Here is a 21,424-nt window from a genome sequence, read left to right as displayed (position 1 = left end):
TTTTACATTTAAATTAGAAATGCTTACATGTCTTACCTTTTTCAGGACTTAATGTTGAAGACACCACACATTCACTAGTTTTAGATGCCACCATCTCCAAGTCCTTGAAGGCATCAATGGATCTATTAAAAATTCTAAAGAATTCTTCAGGAGTAAACAGCCTGAGTTCTGGGCTCTTATATGATTTTTTTACATTCTAGAAGAAGAAAAAATAGGATTATATTTTTCAAATAATCCACAGATTTAACTGGTGCCAAGGTAACAGACTATAAATATGTCCTTCAAAGAGTCAAGTAAAACTAACACTTTTAGACAACTGTTTTAACACACATAATTCAAACTGGCACTGCAGGATAGTGATCCCATACAGTTCAGTCTGGGCTCAACTCCAGATAAAAGGAAGGGGGTGGTGAGGGTGGGGGTGAGTAAGGTGAATACAACATCATAACAACAAATTAGATTCATTGTTCTTTAGAGATGCTCATTAAAATCATTATTCCTCATTAAAAAAAGAAATCCCTCCATAACATGTGCTCCAAATAGCCAAAAATTAAAAAGTCTGATGATACAAAATATTGGCAAGGATGCGGAGCAAAGGGGACGCACACACTGGTGGAATCATGTAAATTGGCACATTTGACATTATTTAGTCAAGTTGGATGTGTGCCCATCATGTGACCCAGAAATTCCACTCCTAGGTAAAGACCCTAGTGAAGTTCTCGCACATATGCGTCAGGAGACATATAAGAACATTCTTAGCAGGAGTGTTTATAAACCCTTACACATCAATCAACAGGAGAGCAGTTTAATAAATAGTGGTATATTGAATCAATGGAATACTCTATAAAAATTAATTACAGCTATATGCATCAAAGTGGATAAATCTTATAAACATAATGCTGAGTGAAAGAAGTCACAAAAGAATAAAAACAGTATGATTAATTTTTATAAAGTCCCCAAAAAAGCAAATCAAAGCTATATTTTAGGAATTCATAAATGCATGATTATCTATAAAGAAAAGCAGGTAATAATAAGAGTTAATACCTATGTAGCACTTACTATGTACCTCCCTAAGTGCTTTATATATATTAACTCAATCTCCAGAACAATTGAGAAGTACTACCTGGTACGAATCTCCTGGGTTCCAGCCAAAGTGCCATGATTAGTAAATGTACATTCTTCAGCACTTGGAATGTTCTTCCTCACATCACCATTTACTGAACACCTAACTCATCTTTCAAGCCACAAAGCGTATATTTCCTTCATGACACCTTGTTTGATACACCCTACTTTTTGTGACCTCTTTGCGTCATTGTTGCGCGCCCTCAAGTCGTCTCTGACTTTGGTGATCCTATGAATGAGTGATGTCCATAACGTCCTGTCCTCAACAGCCCTACTCAACTTCTGTAGACTCATGTCTATGGCTTCCTTTATGGAGTCAATCCATCTCATAGTTGGTCTTCCTCTTTTCCTGCTACCTTCTCTTTTTCCCAGCATTACTGTCTTTTCCAAAGAATCCTGCCTTCTCATGATGTGTCCCAAGTAGGACCTCTACTTCTTATCAACGCTATCAGCACACTATTTGAACCAATATGATACAAAAGAGATGTTAACTCTAAGACGTCATTGATTGTAATATTCATCCTGATTCAGAAATTACAAAGTAAAACAAGAGAAGTGATGAAATACACTGATTAGGTTATTAGTATGGTGATAATTCTGAGACTGGAGAACACAAATGGGACTGATGTTGGGTCTTAAAGAATAACTGGAATTTGGATGGGGAGGGAGTTTTGAGTATTACAGTACAAAATCATGTTTAAAACCTTGGGTTTAAACTTCTAGAAGGCCTGTAGGCTAAACCTCAGCTTGTGAACTCTATGTCAAAGCAGGTCTCCTAAGACCTATTCTATTATAGAAAAGGTGTTATAAAAATAATCAAAACTATTTATTAACATTTATTTTGCCAGATGTGGTGCTAAAGCACTCGTCACAAATTGCCTAATATTAACTCTAGGAGATGGATCCTCTATTGTCCCTATTTTAGGCATACAGAAAGTGAGCACAGAGGGGTTAAGTTCACAAAGCTACTTAGTGAGAGTCAGGATTTGAACTCCAACACCTCATTCTTAATCTCTAGGGGTACACTGCCTGCTTCTTCAATGTACTTAGAACCCAAGGTGCTGCCACGCCCGTATTCTGAAGTTGGTGACAAGTACCAAGTTGGAGTTGTTAAATTGTACTTTGTTGTGACTATGGATAAGAGACCAAGTATAAGTGTTCATTATAGACAATTTTCCATTTAAAGGTAACTAAACATTTGTAACCTAATAGGAAGGTTATAAGAACTTAACTCACTTATGAAGTAAAGATAAAGTCAGGGCTGTTTTTACACTGCAGTGTGAATACATTTTATTTTTATATTAAGTGACAACATATAAGTCTTAATGTACATTTCAACATTGCAGTATAACTACAAACACCTATTTTCTGTGGCCACCTTAAAAAATATTTTTAAATTAAAAGTTTATGAATTAAAAGTCACACAAATGAAGACACCCTCACCACCAGCACGAACCAGCACAGGTTTTAGAGAAGAGTAATAAAAAGCAATCCCAATGAATACAAGGTTACCTCATATGAGTGTCCTTCCATGCACTCCACAAGGTCATCCACTATTTTCACAAGTTTGTCTATGATAGAATAATTACTCAAGCCTTCAGAAATATTTGAAAACTTGTCCAGAAGATCAGTCAAGCTGACTGACAATTGTTCCACCATCTCGCTTATCCAACAATGACTAGGCTGCAAGAAATTGAAAGAAAGCAAGATAAAGCAGGTATTTTAAGTTCAGTCAACTCAGAGCACCCTCCAAAGCCATCGATGTTTCATTCATTGACTGATGGATGAAGGATTTCCATATATCAGAACAAGTCAGGGCCGGCCCGTGGCTTAGCGGTTAGGTGCGCGCGCTCCGCTGCTGGCGGCCCGGGTTCGGATCCCGGGCGCGCACCAACCAATGCACCACTTCTCCGGCCACGCTGAGGCCGCGTCCCATATACAGCAACTAGAAGGATGTGCAGCTATGACATACAACTATCTACTGGGGCTTTGGGGGAAAATAAATAAATAAAATCTTAAAAAAAAAAAAGAACAAGTCAGTTCTTGTGTTTTAACTCGGATTTACAAATGCATAAAGATCAGAGGAAAGTGTTGATGGTAAAGATTTTGCTCTTCCGTGGAAGTAAATTAAGACAAGACAGAACCAACTCTTACCCTTGACAAGGTTCAGATATTAATGGAATTCCACTGAAGAATATTTATTGTTTACTAGCTGTGTTCTTAAAAGAGCTTTAGGCACAGAGGGAATTACAAAAAATTATTGTGGGAGAGAGTCCCAGCCCTTGAGGAACTTCCAGCCTTTTGGTGAACTGGAATATGAAACAATGAATTAATACCTTATTTTTCTAAAGTGCTTGATGGATTTCAAGGCTTCTTCACAGATGAATTCATGTGGGCGTTTAAAAAAAAAGAAAAGCCCCTGCAGGAGTGTAGTCAGAGAGAAGCACTTTTGCCTTAGTGGCAGGACCAGCTACATAATTTGTGGGGTCAAGGGCAAAATGAAAATGTATTTATTGTTCAAAATACTATTGAGAATTTCAAGATGGTGACAGCAGAGTATTAAACCAAGCATGGGGCCCCGTCCAGGAAGCCAGCCCTGCCCGTTGGTTAGAAGCTCAAGGCTTGGAGTCCTTGGCATAACTGAATTTAATTCAGCTGAGAGACTCCAGGCAAGCTACATAAATTCTCTGAACTTCACTTTGCCTGTCTATAGAACGGGAATAATGGAACAAGGTAGTTGTGAGGAGATAATGTACATAATTCGAATATAAGTTTCATGAGGACAGTATTTTTATAAAATATTGTCCCCTCCAGTGGCCCTAGGGCCTAGAACAGGTCTGGCATATGCGAGTTGCTCAGAAACTATTTGCTGACCTGATGTATAAGCAAATAAAAAATAAATGAATGAGAAAAAATACTCTCTATTAGGGGATCCACACTTTATGTAAAGGGCTAGACAGTAAATATTCCAGGCTATGCACTCCAAGAGGCAGAAACCAAGGATATTACACAGGTATGCTTATACAAGAGAAAACAAATTTCCACAAAATTTTTATTACAAAATTAAAAATGTAATAATAATTGAATATATTTTCTTTTGCAAAATAACTGAATTGAATTTCTTTTGCAACACAGGTCTACCAATAAGAAGAATGGAATTCTTTATTTGGGCCAACATTTTGCTTACTTGGGGTTCAAAGTCAGCATTCTCTATCATCAAGTAGATTCAAATGCTCATCTATAAACACCAATCCCAGCTGGCTGGCCATAAAAAAAATCAGTCAGCAAACTGGATCTAGCCTATGGAGTGCAGTTTGCCGAGCCCTGCTATAAATAGCTGTAGATCAATATAGGCTTAAATTATTAGGCAAAACTTCTTAGTATATTAGAAAGGATTTTAATATTTTTAAAATATATGTGACATTACTTAAAATACAATAGTTGGTCATAAGTTCACATACTTCACATATTTTAACATTATCTTTTACAAAGATCTTTAAAGTGGAGGCTCTGATTTATTTTTTTAACTCTGCTAAAATGTTACAGTGAGAAAAATAAGACAAGCATAGCTCAAATTGACTTGGCTTATTAAAATCCTATTTAATATAACTCCTACTGTAATAAATATATTGCAATCATAAAGAGTACTGATGCCATGTAAAACAAATCAAACCACGAACCTTTTTCTACTTAACAGCAGAATATCTCTGTGGGGGAAGGTCAAGTAATTTATTTATTCTGAATTATATAAGTGGGCCATTTTATATTCATTTAACAGAACAGTCTTAATTAATATAATACAGCCAAAAAGGAAACTGGTTTATCTACAAATAGGTAAGCCCTAATTGCTGGAAGCATTCAGTGTCATTCAAAACTTTTAGGATTCTTGGCTCTGGCTTCAGATAAGTAGACTAAACAAACCTCCAAATGGGAATTAGTTCAATTAGGCCATTTCATTCAACTCATCAACCAAGTTCTCAAAGACTATGTGTTTCCAAAGTATATTCAGAATGGATTCTTTGCTTTGTTAAATCAACGCTTATCTCATGCATGTGCAAGTTCATATTTGCATCATTAACAAGTCTCTCTTCAAGCCGTCAGTCTTTCCTTTGGGGCTGAAATGCTCTCCAAGTTTCACTCCATTTAGGGAGGGACAATTCTCTTTAGACATTCAGCCCTATCAGCAAGGGGCAGATTTCCTAGAATATGGGATACAGCACATACTGTAAATATAGTTTGAATGGTATTTATATGGTAGAACAGCCTTCCACCAATTAGTTCATTCTGTTGTAATGGCGCAAAGTTTTCTGTGGCGAGCCAACTCTCCGTATTAATCTCTACAAACTCTCCTTGCTTCACTTTGTGAATATGCTGGCCTATCCTTCTCTTGGATTTCTGACATGTAGGAACCAAAATCAAATGCCTTTGTTTTGAACTAAGATACTCCTTTTGTTTCTGTGGTCTTTGCCTTAAATGAACAGGTTCCTTTTTTTTCTTTCTTTCTTTTTTATGGTTAAAATAGAAAAGCTTTTATTTACAGGTTTCTTATTTTTTTTAAACTGGGGAACTCTAGGGTGCTTAAGTACCACTTCTGTTTATCTCTATTTTCAACTGAAGTCTATGTTTACATTCTGTATTCAGGTTCTTATTTAGCCATAACTACACCCTCACCGCCACCCACCCTCTGTTTTCACGTATCTAATCAACTGTCCAAGCAATCAACCTTTTCCAAGAAATTTTCAACCCTAAACCTGTAATTTCTTACACGATCTAATTCTAGCCCAATATCTGCCCTTTTAAAGTTACGAACAATTTGTTGATATGAACTTCTGGACTACAGTGCTGAATAATATATTTCTAAAAGTCTTATAATTCTATTTCATTCATTATTCACCCTTGCTACAATTTCCTCAGAAAAGACTACTTCAATTCAAAGTTCTATCCTTTCATTAATTCGTTTAAACAGTTATATTTTAGCTTTTTAAGATTCTTGGATTTATTAAAGATAAAACTGAGGTATACAAATAATATTAAATATAACCCAGTTTTGACCTGTCTGAGAGGGAACCAGTTTTGACTAGAACAGCAAGCAGTTTGGTAGTTTCTTTTTAATTAAACATAGTCAATGATTTGCAAAGAGAACAAAATGTGAACTAAATATTTCATTTGTGAGATGACAGGAGGTCTTTGTTTTTCAACTCTTCCAAGATTATGATTAGGAAATAGATGATTAAAGGTTATGAAATTCAAAAATGTAATTTTTTCCTTTGCCTTAATAACAGGCATTATCGTCACTATTTCTTATCTTTCAGAGACCATTTTAAACCTAAATAGTTCTATAGAAATATTAATTCACAACATTCATTAGAAGAATATAAAATATATTAATGTTCTCTATTTCACTAGCAGAAGAAGGTGAGGATTAGGAAAGTTGACAAAGCCACACAGGATATCAAAGAGGTGATGTAAAGAATACCTTTCATATTCCTGAAGTACATATAATTCAATGTTTTATTCACTCGTATACACACAAAAAGATAGAGTCGGGCCCTCAGTATCTGTGTGTCCTGCAACCCTGGATTCTGTGGGGTTGCAGAACCCACAGATTCTAACTGCGGACTGAAAGGCCTACGATGGGTGTGTCTGTACTGAACATGTGCAGACTTTTTTTGTCATTATTCCCTAAATAATACAGTACGACAACTATGTACATAGTATCTACATTGTTTTAGGTATTATAATTAATCTAGAGATGATTTAAAGTATATGGGAGGATATGCACAGGTTATATGCAAATACTACGCCATTTTATATAAGGGACTTGAGCGTCCAGGGATTTTGGTATCCACAGGGGTCCTGGAATCAATTCCCCGCAGATATGGAGGGACGACTGTACAGTTCTTGCTTTGAAAGGGAAAACTTATCCGGATTTTCCTTCACTCCACACTCTCAATTTCTTACTTTCTTTCCTTGTAGCTTCTGTCATATTTTCCAGGTTAATTACAACAGCTTTAGCTAAGACTAGAACAACACACACTTTCTCTTCCTATGTGTTTATAACATGTTATCATTCGAGAATGCTGACTGAATCGATACTGAATCAATATCCTTGACCTACTAGCATGCCAGGACCACTAGCTGAAGATTTGGTTAAAAACTGTGAACTTCCCCAGAGATTTTAAAGTGCTCTGAGCACCAAATTCATAATTTAACTAAATGATTAAATAAAAGAGACAAAAACTAATATAATTGAAAGCATTCTAAACATAACTAGGAATATGACCACTTCTGAAAACCAACAATGAAAATATCCATGCACATTCTAAGACAATATATAAATTTAAAATAGATGATATATGAATTTCACAAGATGTGTGATATAACACTTCTGCAGTCCTGGAACTGGTAAATTTGAAACCCTAGCTGAAATAAATTGTGTGCTTTAAAAACATCCTGGGGACTTGCTAAGTCTGGCCTCCTTTCTCCTCTCCACTCCCAGCTTCATTCAAGAAACTGTTCTGGTTTATTAGTTGAAAGAATTTGACACGTTATTCTGCATCGGTCTTAGATGCAGAGACAGTCTGTAACAGCCATCACCACAAGCTACATGGAATTAGAAGGTGCAAGTCAACAAAATATAACTTTTCTTCACGAATGCACTTGGCATTACTTTCCATTGGTAAAGAGATACCCGTGTGCTTCCTTTGGCGGCCTAAGGTAGGGATCTATACTGTGAGTGAGTTCTCTACAAAAGAGTTTGGGTGAAATACCCATTAGAGATTCTGGAGGAGAAAAGCCCTGGCTCATAAACTAGGAGGCCTCTAAGGAATATTCATAAGGGGTATTCACCAGTCTTCTAAGCCAACTAATCTAATTACCAGCATTACCGCCCAGTTTGATTGTTTTTGTTTTGTTTTATTTAACATGTGTCAAACCTCAGTCTTGCCAGAATTAGAGGTATGAATGCCCAGGGCACAAAGCACTCCTTTCTTGTGCTTCCAGCATCTACCTCCTGGCTGAGCAATCAAAAAAATCTAGATCCGTGCCATTACAATCACAACAGTTTAGATCTGGAAAGAATACCAAAGACCATCTGGTCCAGTCCCACCAATTTCATAAATGGGAAAGAGCAATGAAGTGGTTTGCCCAAGGTTACACAACAAATTTGAAACAGAAACATGAGAAACCAAGATTCACAAGCACTGGCCTAGATCTTTTACCAGTAAGCACAGACAAAGCACATACAGCTGAAGTATTCTTTCTGCCAGGTTCACCATGACTCTTGCGGTCTCACATCTGGACCAGGCACACTGATTCTCAAGCTCAATTAAGAGATTTCTTGGGAATGGAAATGGCTCTTTCCGCCTCATTTCAATGAATCCAGAGTCACACTGATGAAAGCAAATTTTTCTGAGCAATCGTCACGACCAAAGAGCAAAGGCCAATTGTCATCAGTGGACTCTCTTTATTCTCCTTCTGGTTTTTACTTTTAAGGCTCAAATCGAATACCCCTGCCATGCTCAAACATTCTATGTGCAGGCAAATTTAAAACATTCTTATAAAAGCACATTGCAAAATGGTCTGTGCTCACATTACTAGTATAGTCTCCAAATCTTAACTCCCTTTTGGATGAGCTGGGTTTTCTCATGATTTATTTTAGCCCTTTCCCTAAACAATTAATTTGGGTCTTCAGTGTCCACTTCAGGCATCTAACTTTGCATTTTCTTGTTTGAATTAAAGTGATGTAGAAACCTCAACTGATTAAGATGGTAATCAGCCCAAACACTATAAATATGTGTTGTTTCCCAGGGCAGGCCTATAAATGGCCCCTGAGCCAGACACAAAATAGCAGAGTCAGAAAGGAACAGCGTGGGGAGGTGAGGGCAGCAATGATGAACTAGAGGCTCAGTTTCTAGTCCCAACTCTGTTAACACACTTCGTGATTTTAGGCAAGTCACTTAATCTATTCAGAGCCTCAGTTTCTCTATCCTTAACATAAAGGGGTCTGTCTACTCTGTGCTAGCCAATAGGAGGGCCATTAGCCACCTGTGGCTACTTATCACTCAAACTGTGGCTAGTGTGGCTGAGGCACTAAACATTTAATTTTACTTAACTTTGACTTGTTTAAATTTAAAAATCAATACTTAATTTGGTGACTGGAAAACATTTAAGTATATTTGGAAAAGTTTAGGTACGTGAATCTGCACTTTCAATTGTCAATTTTATGAAAATCTAAATATGGAGTAAATATTTCTGATGAAAATTTAGCATCCAAACTGGAATGTGCTGTAGGCATGAAATACACATAAGATTTTGAATATTATGAAAAATAAGATAAAATACTCCATTAATAATTTTATCTTGATTATAAAGTGAAATAATATTTTAGATTTATTGAACTAAATAAAATTTATTTTATTTAACTTCACCTGTTCCTTTCTAGTTTTTTTTTTAATGTGGCTACTGGACAATTTTTAAGATTACACATGTTTATATTTCTATCAGACAGTAATTGTCTAGACGTTCTGAACAGTGTCTTAATATATTCACTTATTTAGTAAGATAGGCCCTGTAGTTTGAGTATACAAAAGAGCCACTTAAAAACAGTATTTAAGGGCCAGCCCAGTGGCGTAGTGGTTAAGTTCACACGCTCTGCTTTGGCAGCCTGAGATTCGCAGGTTTGGATCCCAAGCATGGACCTACACACTGCTTATTAAGCCATGCTATGGCAGGCATCCCACATATAAAATAGAGGAAGATGGGCATGGATATTAGCCCAGGACCAATCTTCCTCAGCAAAAAGAGAATTGGCAACAGATGTTAGCTCAGGGCTAATCTTCCTCACCAAAAAAAAAAAAAAAAAGTATGTAATCACTTAACTAACATTTTATATTTACTCCTTTTAAATAAATACTTTCTTATTATATGGGAGATAGAAGTAAGATAAGTACAGTGTCTATTTGTCTGACTTCCTCTATTTCTATAGGAAGTACTCCAGATCATAGGGGTGGACCCTCAGTATCCATACTTACAACTGGGGAACTTGCCCTGGGGCCACAGCTGATTGGACAATGGTGGACCCCTGAGCACCAATCAGAAAGTCCCTCCCCCAAATTAGTAGTGGTGATAGGAACTGATAATCAGTCTCTGAGCAGAGCCCAAACTGTAATATGTAAATTTGGAAGCTCTGGGGCAGTTCCATTCCACCAGGTGACTGGAACAGAGGAGAAAAATTCTGCACAGACAGAACAGAATAAGGCAGAGATTCAGAGATGAGGAAAAGAAAACCCGGTGGCTTTCCAGGCCTGGCTGGAGTGTCTTCATGAGGCCTGGCCGCATCCTTGCTCTTGACCGGAACGCTGTTCTTCATCATCCTTATAATCATGGGACTTTTATTTGTTTGTTTGTTAAGCTTGAGTTCATTACTGTTAGTGAGAACCAAAGGAGTCTAAACAAACAAGATGGGCTCCTTCAAGATTTGGAAATCAGACCTTTTTTTTTTTTTTTTTACCAATAGTTAAATGTCTACTGGTAGGTAGTTTTTGAATAGCTACTACCTGCTTGAATGGTGAGGAAATACAAAAGAGTGAAAGATTTGATCCCTAATCTTTAGATAAATAAAACACAGTAAAAAGAGAAAACAACAATAATAATGATGACATCTGACAATTACTGTAGGTATACTGTAACTTGGACTTTTCATATCTTAATTTTTCTCACAACAATACTTTGAGGCACAATTTTAGATAATAATACACAATTATTTAGATAAAAATAACATAATTTTAGATAGCTATGTAAGCGATATATGATCAGGCACCCAAAATGAATAGTTTCTGGACAAATTCTATAGAAATTCAGAGATAATGAACTAAAAGGTAAGGTCCACAGGGCAGACACCAGGTCAGTGCTGACGACCACTGTGTCCCCAGCACCAAGCAAAAGCACAGAGCAGGGATGATGTCAATTTTTATGGGCCAAATGACAGGGGAGAAAGAGAGCACGGTCTGGAACAGTAGGAAATGGCCTTGTGAGAAAGAGGGATCTTAAGCTGCCCTTGGAGGAGATGACCACTAAGATGCTTTTAGCCCCCAGATAATTGCATGATTCTGGGGGTAGAATTTGGGTGAGTGGACAGGAGAGGAAAGGGCACGCCTGGCAAAGAGAAGCAGCACTAAGCCAAGTCCTGGAGGTGAGAAAAAGCAGCATGATGTGAGGAGGCAGGGATGCATCTGGCTAGGGTGGCGAGTTTGTGTTGGGGAATAATGGGTATTAAGATGAGGTGGTTAGGGTGGGGTGAGATTCTTGAGAGTCAGGAACATCAGATTCAGGAAGTGGCTTTTAGCCTTCAGTCATTAGGAACAATGAGAAAGTTGTGAATACGGAAATGACTCAAAAGGAGTGTAACAGAAGGCTCAAGGAAACCATGATTCCTCAAAATTGCATAACACTCTTACACTTTTTCGCTCCTGTCCCCTCATCCAATCTCTACCCACAGAATCATGCAATATCTCGTGGCTGAAAGCACCTTAGTGGTCATCTCCTCCAAGGTCAGCTTAAGATCCCTCTTTCTCCCAAGGCCATTTTCTACTGGTCTATTTTTTATAAAATGCACACGTACCTAAAAGAAGATAACAGTATCATAGAGGTGCAGATACTGTGTGAGGAGCTACAGGCATCCACCTCATCATCACAATCTTGTGGCTTCTCTTTAGGTCAAATTTGTGCCTCAAGGAAGTTACAAGTGATGAATATGTTGAAAAACTTTTCTCCTTTACTTTCACTCCTTTTCCTTCTTCACTTTCTCTCAGCAGATAATTCCTTAAGTGCCTATCCTCGATTAGGCACTGAAGATATAAGACAGAGCAAAAATTCCTGCACTCATCAAGTTTACAGGTAAATGGAAGATTATCAGTTAAATAACTCCACAAATAAGTGAAAAACTGCTCCTCTGAGGAGTGCTACGAAGAGTTTCTAACAGGAGAATTTGGCTTCACCAAAGAGGAGAGGGAAGGCTTCCTTAAAGAAATGAAATTGAAACCCAAAGAGTTAGGAGTTACCTAAACAAAAGCACCCACCAGCATTCCAGGTAAGAGAAAGCCATGCACGGAGGAACAGCGACAGAAGGGAACAGGAGAGGGTGACGGACTGAAAAAGGATTTGAAAAGGTGCCAGATCATGAGAGCCTTGAAGGCCTTAAGGAGCTCTTGTTCCTGTTTCCTAGGATCAACAGGGTAGCCATTCAAAGTATATGCAGGAGGGGTGAAAGATCAGGTGTATTTGTTTAAAAAAAAAAAAAAATCACCTTGTCTACTCAAGAAGAGTCAAAACCTCAAATGATAAACCCTGGGATAGCAAGGGAGATAGGAAAAGCCCAGAAGCAGCAGGGCCAGGCAAAAAAAGATGGGAATAGCTGAATAATGAAACTGAGTAGTGAAACATACCCAAAGAAGGGTCCTTCAGAGAGAAGATGGCTGGGGGGCTTATTGTTACAGTAACACCATGCATTGCCCAAGACTTCCTTGTTTAAACCAACCTGCCTTTAAAAAATAACTTAATTAAAAAGTGACATGACAGTAAAGATTGGTTCAGGTAAGAATCATGAATAGATGCTAAATCTATGGGAGAAAATTTGATGAGGAGCTAGATGTTTACATGGTCCTAAAGACTGCTTATTAATCGCTTATTAGTTGCTAATCAGTAAATACACAGAAAGAGTGGAACTTCTTAAGTAGGTGATCAAAACAAACAGCACCATGAGGGGAAGACAGACAATGCGTGCCTCTGAACGGGAAAATGTGAGGACACATCATCACTTATGTAACACTTGGCTTGGAATGGATAATCTGAATACAATTAAGAAACATCAAAGAGAAACATTTTTGTTCAAAAATTTCCATGTCAAAAAGACAAAAGAAGGCTGAGGAACTCTTCAAGTAGACTAAAGAGACATGATGTATTAGTTTCCATGAATTTAGTGGCTTGAAACAATACAAATTTATTATTTTACAGTTCCTGAGGTCAGAAGTCCAAAACAGGTCTTACTAGGTTCAAATCAAGGTGTTCAATGGGGCTGTTTCTGCTATAGGAGAAACAGCCTTTCTGTTCTCCTATAACAGAAAGGAGAACCCCTTCTCCAGCTTTTAGAGGCTGCTTGCATTCCTTGGCTTGTGGCCCCTTCCTCACATCTTCAAATCACTCTCTCTAGCTCTCACCCTCCTGCCTCCCTCGTATAAGGATTCATGTGATTAGATTGGACCCACCTGGATAATCCAGGATAATCTATCCATCTCAAAATTCCTAATTTAATTACTTCTGCAAAGTCCCTTTTCCCATGTAAGGTAAAATATTCACAGCATGAGACATTTTTGGGGAGCCATTATTCTGCCTGTTGCACGTGATATCAAAATGCAAATCATGATCCTACATTGGATCTTGTACTGAAGGGAAAAAAATGCAAAGAAAAAAAAAGATAAAATTAAAATACAGCCAATAGATTGAAGTATTTTAGTTACTGCTAAATTTATTGAAGCTGACAACCATACTGTGGTTACATAAGAGAAAATCCTTTACTTAGAAAATACACACTGAAGTATTTAGGAGTAAACAGCCATTATGTATACAACTTAACGGGTTTAGAAAAACAATAAAACACATATGTGCACACAGAAAGTAAGCATTTACTAAAGCAAATGAGGCAAAATGTTAAAAGTAGATGCCTCTGGATTAAAGGGTATATGGGTGTTCTTTGAATATTCTTACAACCTTTCTGTAAATTTGAAATTATTTCCAAATAAAAAGTTAAAAGAAAACTGATAAATATATCATTTATTTTAACTAAAAATTGATGAAGAATTTTTTACTCAAAACCACGAGCAACTCATACTTTTTTTTATAGACATGAGAATGACTGCAGAAGTGTGGCACAAATTCAGCAACTCAATTTTTGTTCTTTCTACAATACTAGCAAATCGAAAGGATCAGAAATGTTGAGGATTTTTAAGGTTAGGAACTTAAAAGAAATCCTAACAGTCTGGCAATATTATAGTTTCAAAGAGTTTAAAATAGAATTGGTTATTATCGTTGGATTTAAATACCAACTGTTTGATCACATCCTGCTATTTGTGAGAGAGAATCTGCTAGGTCATTTTCTAAGAAAGCCCTTAGAAAAGTAGCCTCCTCTTTTCAGTAGTTAGCTGATTTTTAAAACAAAGCAAAAAATAAAGTGTATTCTATTCTAGAGCTTTCTTCTGCCCAGTCCCTCAGGCAGAATTTTATTGCTTTGGCCCCAGAGAATCCTTCTGGTGCCTGTCCTGACTCCCACTCCACCCTTTATTGTTTCAAGACAAAAGATAAGGCAGCTGGGACTCTGACCACTAACAAATAATCAGGGGCCTCTCCACTGGGAAACTGCTCTGGTCTTGGCAGAAACTAACATTTTAAAATGAAGGTAAAACAAAGCAGAAGACCCCCCTGTTTCTGCCCAACGCCCTCTGCACGGGCTTGTTCTTCTTGCCAACTGTGGGAGCCGAGAACAGAGTTTCTCCAGTTGTGCCAAGACGGTGCGCCAAGATCAAATAATAGTGGACTTTTCTCAATTACAGAAACAAGAAAAAAATATGTGGCACTGAATCGGGTTTATTTTTACAAGTTTGGCTCTTGTTATTACCAGCCCACACTGAAATCTATGACTATACCAGCACAAAATAATCTATTTCGTTTTTTTCAGTTTAACACTTGTTGTTTTTCAAAGAGCAGCATGATTTCTTTGAGTGAGCTTGGCAATCACAGGCCTAAATGCTTCTACAGTCGGCAGCAGGGTGTGCCTTTATTACTCACATGCTTCATTTACAACACTTTCCCTCGCTATTGTAATTATTTAGCGACTCACCTTCTGTAACCCAGGGTTAAGAGTCAGATGACCTGGGGTTTCTCTTTAGGACTCTGTCACTTTCTAGTTGTATAACCTTGGGCAAAATACTTCTCCGCTGTAAACCTCACGTGTTATTTGTAAAATAGGAACCATAGTAGCTATCCTGCCTTCCTCACAGGGCTTTTCTAATTATCCAGGGAGATACATATGTTAAATCATTTTGAAAATAGAAAAGCCAGATAATTTCTATAAGCCAGAAAATATTACAAGGCCAGATACTTTTCCCCTCAGTTATTACTAAAGTTTTTGAACATCAGTCTAATTGATGTGTATTTGTTTCTTAAAGTATCTGGTAAAGGGTTGTCTCCATAGTTTTTCCTAAATAAATACTTGCTGACTGAGTGATCAGATGATTAGATTAACTTTCAGACTGCTATAATTTTACATTCCTATTTCCAGAGAACGCCCCCTAATTCAACAGGACAGACATTGACCTAGACTTAAGGATAATTGGTTCAACATGAATATACATGTTCTAAGAAGTTCTAAGGAACTTTAGATCATGCTAAAATGCTTTCTTTACTAAATAAAAAGAAATATGCCTTTGACATTCTCTGGAAATAATATACTTGTAGTTTTTGAAAGACTTTTCAAGCACAACCACTTAGTGATGTGCTTAATACACTTAAACTGGCAATAATTTTGACGGACTAATCCACAGAAATTACTCAAAGCCTAAGACAACTTGCACAAGATGGATGTGTAATAAGTATTTGGTAAATTACAGAAAGATGTCAACTTGCAGAGCAGAGAGTAACCCAGATGGTTTTAAATTAACCATACATTAAGAATACAATACAGTAGTTAAAATGAATCAACATGGAGCAACATGTTACATGTCAAAGGCATGTTGTAAAATATAAGCAAGTTACAAAGTGGTATATGCAGTATAACAGCATTAACATAAACTATGAAAACATGCAAATATCTTATGTATAGATGCATAGTTTGCAGTAAAAGTATAAGAGCATGCAGGGCTACCGTGCACTGTAGGGCTTGACCCAACTCCAGGGGATGCTATTCTCATGTCAAGCCCTGAAAACATGCATTGGAATGAAAAATTCCAGCTCAGAATACTTGTTCTTAGGAGACAAATTGTCTCTAACAGACAAAGTGAGGACTAATGGAGATAGGAAAGGGGCATACAGGGGGCTTTAGTTATATTTATAATGTTTCATTATTAAAAAATTTATTTGAAGCAAACATTGCACAATGGTAAGGTTTGACAAGCTATGTGATGGTTACTCAGGCAATTACAGGATTCCCTACACTTAAAATATTTCTTCATGTATGAATTCTGATACTGTGTAATGAAAACAATAATTTAAATTTCCTGGTTGCAGTAATAAGTATTTATAAACATACCCACATACTTTTATTGTAAGGTTCTAAGAATCTATTGCAGTAATAAATTCTGAGATAAAATATTTTGTGTTCTCAAATTAAATAAGAAAGAGATTTATAATCCAGGCATTTGTGACAACATGGATGGACATTGAGGGCATTATGCAAAGTGAAATAAGTCAGAGGGAGAAGGTCAAATACCGTATCATCGCACTCATTAAGTAGTAGACAATAACGACAACAAACAAACACATAGAGACAGAGATTGGATTGGTGGTTACCAGAGGGGAAGGGGAGAGGCAGGAGGTCAAAAGGGATAACTGGACACATTTGTGAGGTGATGGATTGTGATTAGTATTTGGGTGATGAACATGAGAACATGATGTAATCCATGCAGAAATAGAAGTATAATGATGTAAACTGAAATTTATACAATGTTATAAACCAATGTTACTGCGATAAACAAAAAATTAAAAAAAAAAAAAAGAAAGAGACTTATATAGGACCTTTTCAGATATGAAAAGAATTTACCTAATTTTGCACTCAAGCCTTTTTAGGGGGAGGCTAAAGGACAAAGAGAAATTTGTGTCTAGCCCTGAGGAAGATGATCTTATTTACTTTGGGAGTACAGATCTAAGATATGTGTATTGAAATGTTCACCCATAACTAAAGTTTACCAGTTGCTTGAGGGAAAAAAACTATGCAAGTCAAATTCCAAAGATATCTTCTGCAAATCCTGACAATTAGCAAACTCCTAATATAACTTCCCCTCTCAATACGAATGATCCCATCTCTTTTGTCAGCTACTAAAATGAAAGTCTTAGAAATGTACAGTTTACATACCAAAATGTCCATCCCGGGGACATATTTGAGGGCTATCTTATAGTCTTTTGGAAGATTTGCCACCTACAGAAACCAAAGACAGAAAGAAAGAAAAAAATCCGTGAGAAAAATCCATACATATCAATTAATCATATTGTTTTTAGTGGTTGGTAGAAAAACACATACAAACCTGTTATGTTTTTAAGTTACCAATGAATTTCAATATTTACATATATAGTGATTTTTCATTCTTGATTTCCCTTTGTAATCAAAGGTACTCTCAAAAAATAAAGTAAGTGATAATACAAATCTATTGGACTCCACATTCAGTAATGGGCGGCCAAGTATTACCTACTGAGTTTTGGAAACATGATCTGATTTTCAATTTTCATCTGTGGTCTTGGAATTCCCTTCCAGGACTATTTTCCTACTTCTTCCTCCATTGAATCAGTAATGCAATATATTTTTCTTGTCAGTGGTTCTCAAAGTGATGTGTCAACATCACCAGGGAACCTGTTAGAAATGCAAATTCTCAGGCTGCACCAGATCTACTGATTCTACTTAACAAGGATTCCCGACGATTTCAATGCCTGCTCAAGTTCGAGAACTACTGTTCTATGTTGATCCTAGAAAAAATGTCAGTGAAACTTCAAAAGAACGCTACTTATGAAATGCAAATGCTTTATAACTTAAATAATTTAGGAAGATTCACTTCTGTGATATAACCTAATCCACTTACCTAAGACTGAGCATTTGAGATGCCTCAAATGTTTACCTAGCTTCTATTAAAGGCTTTAAAAAAATACCTAACACATTTCCATGAGTCATCGTGGCATAAGTTGGACACGTACCCAATGTGGAACCAGGGAATTGGGAACAAATCTAAACTCTGTACTTTGGTTTCTCTCATCTGTAAAATGGAGATAAATGTACCAATGTCAGATAGTCAGTGAATGTGTCAAACACATCAATCCATATTCACTCAATCCATAAACACTCAATCCATATTCTTTATTGAGAGCAATATTGGCAACTGACTTCCAAGGCATATATCCTGGTAAGTTACACAGTTCTAGGTTCTCTTGTCTCTTTTTCTAGATATAGCACCAACTCTGTCATCTCACCCTTCTAGCACTGTTAAAATTTCCAGCTGAATAATACAGCCAACAACTGATTTAGCCCACTGGGTCTTAAAACAATATACAATATAAAAATGTCGTTTTGCACTATTACATCTTCAGTGGGTCTACCTTGCTTTTGCAGACTTATTTTCCCCTTCGTCCAGTCTCTAAAGGCTCAACTGTTCCCCATAGGAAGCTGGGATCTTGTGCCTGTGTGCTGGACTAGGTCATCTCTGACAAGTCTCCTGTAAACAATCTATATGTTTCTTCTTGGCCTTGCCAATGACTTCTAGAATCTGAGAACAATTTGGTGAGAAAAGAATCCAGGCAAAGGCATAAGTAGTCAGAGGGGAGCCAAGGCAGTAACTGATCCCATTGTGCTCACTACCATTTGACCTCCAGTGGTACCACCTCACACTCATCTCAGCCTTGAGCCTAACACTTAGCAAATATTTACCATGTGCAGGCATGGGGCTCAGTAAGGGCTTATGTTGCATGATCACATCCAATCCTCAGATGCCTGTGACATATTATCTCTATCTAACAGATGAAAAACTTGAGGCTCAAAGAGGTCAAGTAACTCGACTAAGGCCACACCGCTACTATGTGTTAACTCTGGACTAGAACTCAGGTCTCTGACAGCAAAAGCCTCCCTCGCCTCTTAGCTCCACTACACATTTTCATCTACTCTCTGGACACTTGTCCTGGGTATTTTCCACTCGTGAGGCTCAGCATCATCCCTCCTCATGCCATCCCCAATAAAATAGTAGAATCCTTGCTGCTTACTGAAAACACATCTGGGCTGCCACAGAAGGTGGCATTTTTTGTTTTTAATTTAGGGGCTACTCTCTTGGTCTTTACATTTAACTTTCTTCCTCTTGGTCAAACTTCACACCATACTTCCATAATTTCTTTTGTCTTCTGGATCTTCACCTTCAAGTTTGAAAAGCAAAATGATCTAGTCATTTTGTGTAAACCCTGGTGGCAAAGACACAGCTGACACCTTTGCAGCTGTAAAAGCTGGAATCAGACTGAGTAGCAACATTCTATTTTGCTATGAACCAACCATGTAAATTAACGCCATTCCAGACAGAAAAACATGGCAAGAAGTGGCAGGTGTTCTGAACACAAACTGCTTGACAATCTAGCCCCTCCTTAAGCATAATTTACATAATCAAAAAATAAATATAGAATCAATCGAATTAGTATTCAGAAAACTTAGGATCTGAGTATATATCCAAGGAGCAGAGAAAATGTAAGGGATATTCTGACCAATTCCATTTTATTAGTAATTTATATATAAAAATTGTTCAAAGAGGTCAAAAAAAATCTTACAGTAAGTTCTCTGACCAACACACTGAAATCTCCACACCTTACCACTTGGGAGGTATATAATAAAGTAATTTCTGCATTAAATTGGTTTACTGATATTTTCTGATGGGACTGAAAAGTAATACTATTTTTGAAAAATGCTTTACAATTTATAATAAGTTTGGATATACAGTCTCTACTACAGTCCCATGAGATATATATACTATTAAGCCTATTTTACAGAAGAAAACATGGAGGTTCAGAGGTTAACTGGCATCTCAAGGTCAGAGGCATCAGGAGTACCTGGTGGGGGCAGGATGCAAACCCTGTCTCTGTGTGTTGTCTCAGCACAGTTATCTACAGAGCGGTCTCCCCTGTATGACCTTCTTGGCTTGCATTGGTTCCTTTCCAATTACATTTGGAAGAGAATTTAGGAAATCAAGTTGTAGATTTTTATGGTTGCTTCATGAATTATTATATTACTTTATAAGCATTTATAGTATATTGAATAGCATTCTGAAAACACAGATAACCTTGTGATAAATTTGGCTTCTCTGATGTATATTGATCACTGTAGAAACTGATTGAGTAGACAGAGCCTTTGGTCTGGAACTTGGAAGATGTTCCTTTGAGACAATTAGTTTGCTGTAGAAGTCACAGTACAGGTTCTGGGGACACACTGCTCAGGTCGGATTCAGGCCCTGCCATATGCTAACTCAGAGATCTTGGGCAAGTTACTTAATCTATTTAACCTCAACTTCCATAGGTGTAAAATGAGAATCATGATAGAATCTAGCTAGTGGATTTATAAAGACTAAACAAGGACTAAATAATTTGTTTAAAATACTTCATGCTTGAGCATGGTATGTGAACAAGTATGAATTTTTATTATTATTAAATGCAATGGAGTGGGACATTCTGGATAGAGGAAGGGTCATATGCAAAGACAAAGAAATGGGAAAGCACAAGGTGTGCTTGGGACACCAGGGACAGATAACTCAGGCTCCAGCAGATAAGAGGTAAGAAATATACCAGGAAAGCCACATTTGAGAAGAATCTGAATGTTGGGCTAAGGAGGCCAAATGGGAGGCAGTGAAGTTCAGTGGCACCAGTTCTACCACCAGAACCCTAGAGCAAGTCACTTCTGCCTCAGGCACCTCACTTCCTCTCTGTGTAACTTCTACTCCTCATCTGTAAAATGAAGACGGTAAACTAGATAATTACTGAAGATTCAGTCTGGTTTAAGCAGTGGTACTACGCTGACTGTGTTTAAGCATGGAGAGAACATGATAGTAAATTTAGGAAGATTAGTCTGAAAGGATAGATTGGAGCAAGAAGAGAATAGAGACAGGGAGCAGTTTAAAAGACCTCTAGGAACGTGCTGAACACACGTTCAATATTTATACAGAGATTGGAAGCTGAAAAAGCAGGAACGTGGTTTAGAGTCCAGAGAAGTATCCTGTTGGTAGGGTTAAATGGATAAGTAACCAAGGCTACAGATTTTGAAAACAAATCTATTCTAATAAAATAAGTTCAGAGCAAAAAAAATAAAATAGAGCCCAATTGATGGAAAATTTTACCAAAGGCCAAATTATTCCAATAAGCTTTGTGGTTTGGAGCGCAAGGATGTCAATACTATGCCAGAGTGTAAAATGTATAAAACTGCAAAAACAAGTCACTTGATGATGGGCTCACTTTATTAGGTGGGCCCCATTTGCTATCTTCTTTGGATGTCTTAAGGATTGACTATACTCAGTGACATTGGGGCAGA

The 21,424-nt window shown here is 37.2% G+C and overlaps 1 protein-coding gene across 2 annotated transcripts in view; it reads right to left on the bottom strand.

The window, feature by feature from the left end:
• KITLG (KIT ligand) overlaps positions 1-21,424 on the bottom strand; it is an 83,692-nt gene that overhangs the window by 21,957 nt on the left and 40,311 nt on the right. For both annotated transcript variants that reach the window (XM_004417931.3, XM_004417929.3), the window contains exons 3-5: positions 17,243-17,305; positions 2,635-2,805; positions 37-196 (exon numbers count right to left, since the gene is read on the bottom strand). In XM_004417931.3, coding sequence (XP_004417988.1) covers positions 37-196; positions 2,635-2,805; positions 17,243-17,305 — 394 coding nt within the window. The remainder of the gene's footprint in view (positions 1-36; positions 197-2,634; positions 2,806-17,242; positions 17,306-21,424) is intronic.

The sequence above is a fragment of the Ceratotherium simum genome, chromosome 25 (assembly GCF_057802395.1).
Source record: "Ceratotherium simum simum isolate JZ-2026a chromosome 25, ASM5780239v1, whole genome shotgun sequence".
NCBI classification, from domain to species: Eukaryota; Metazoa; Chordata; class Mammalia; order Perissodactyla; family Rhinocerotidae; genus Ceratotherium; species Ceratotherium simum.
This window is presented reverse-complemented; position numbering and strand designations above follow the sequence as displayed.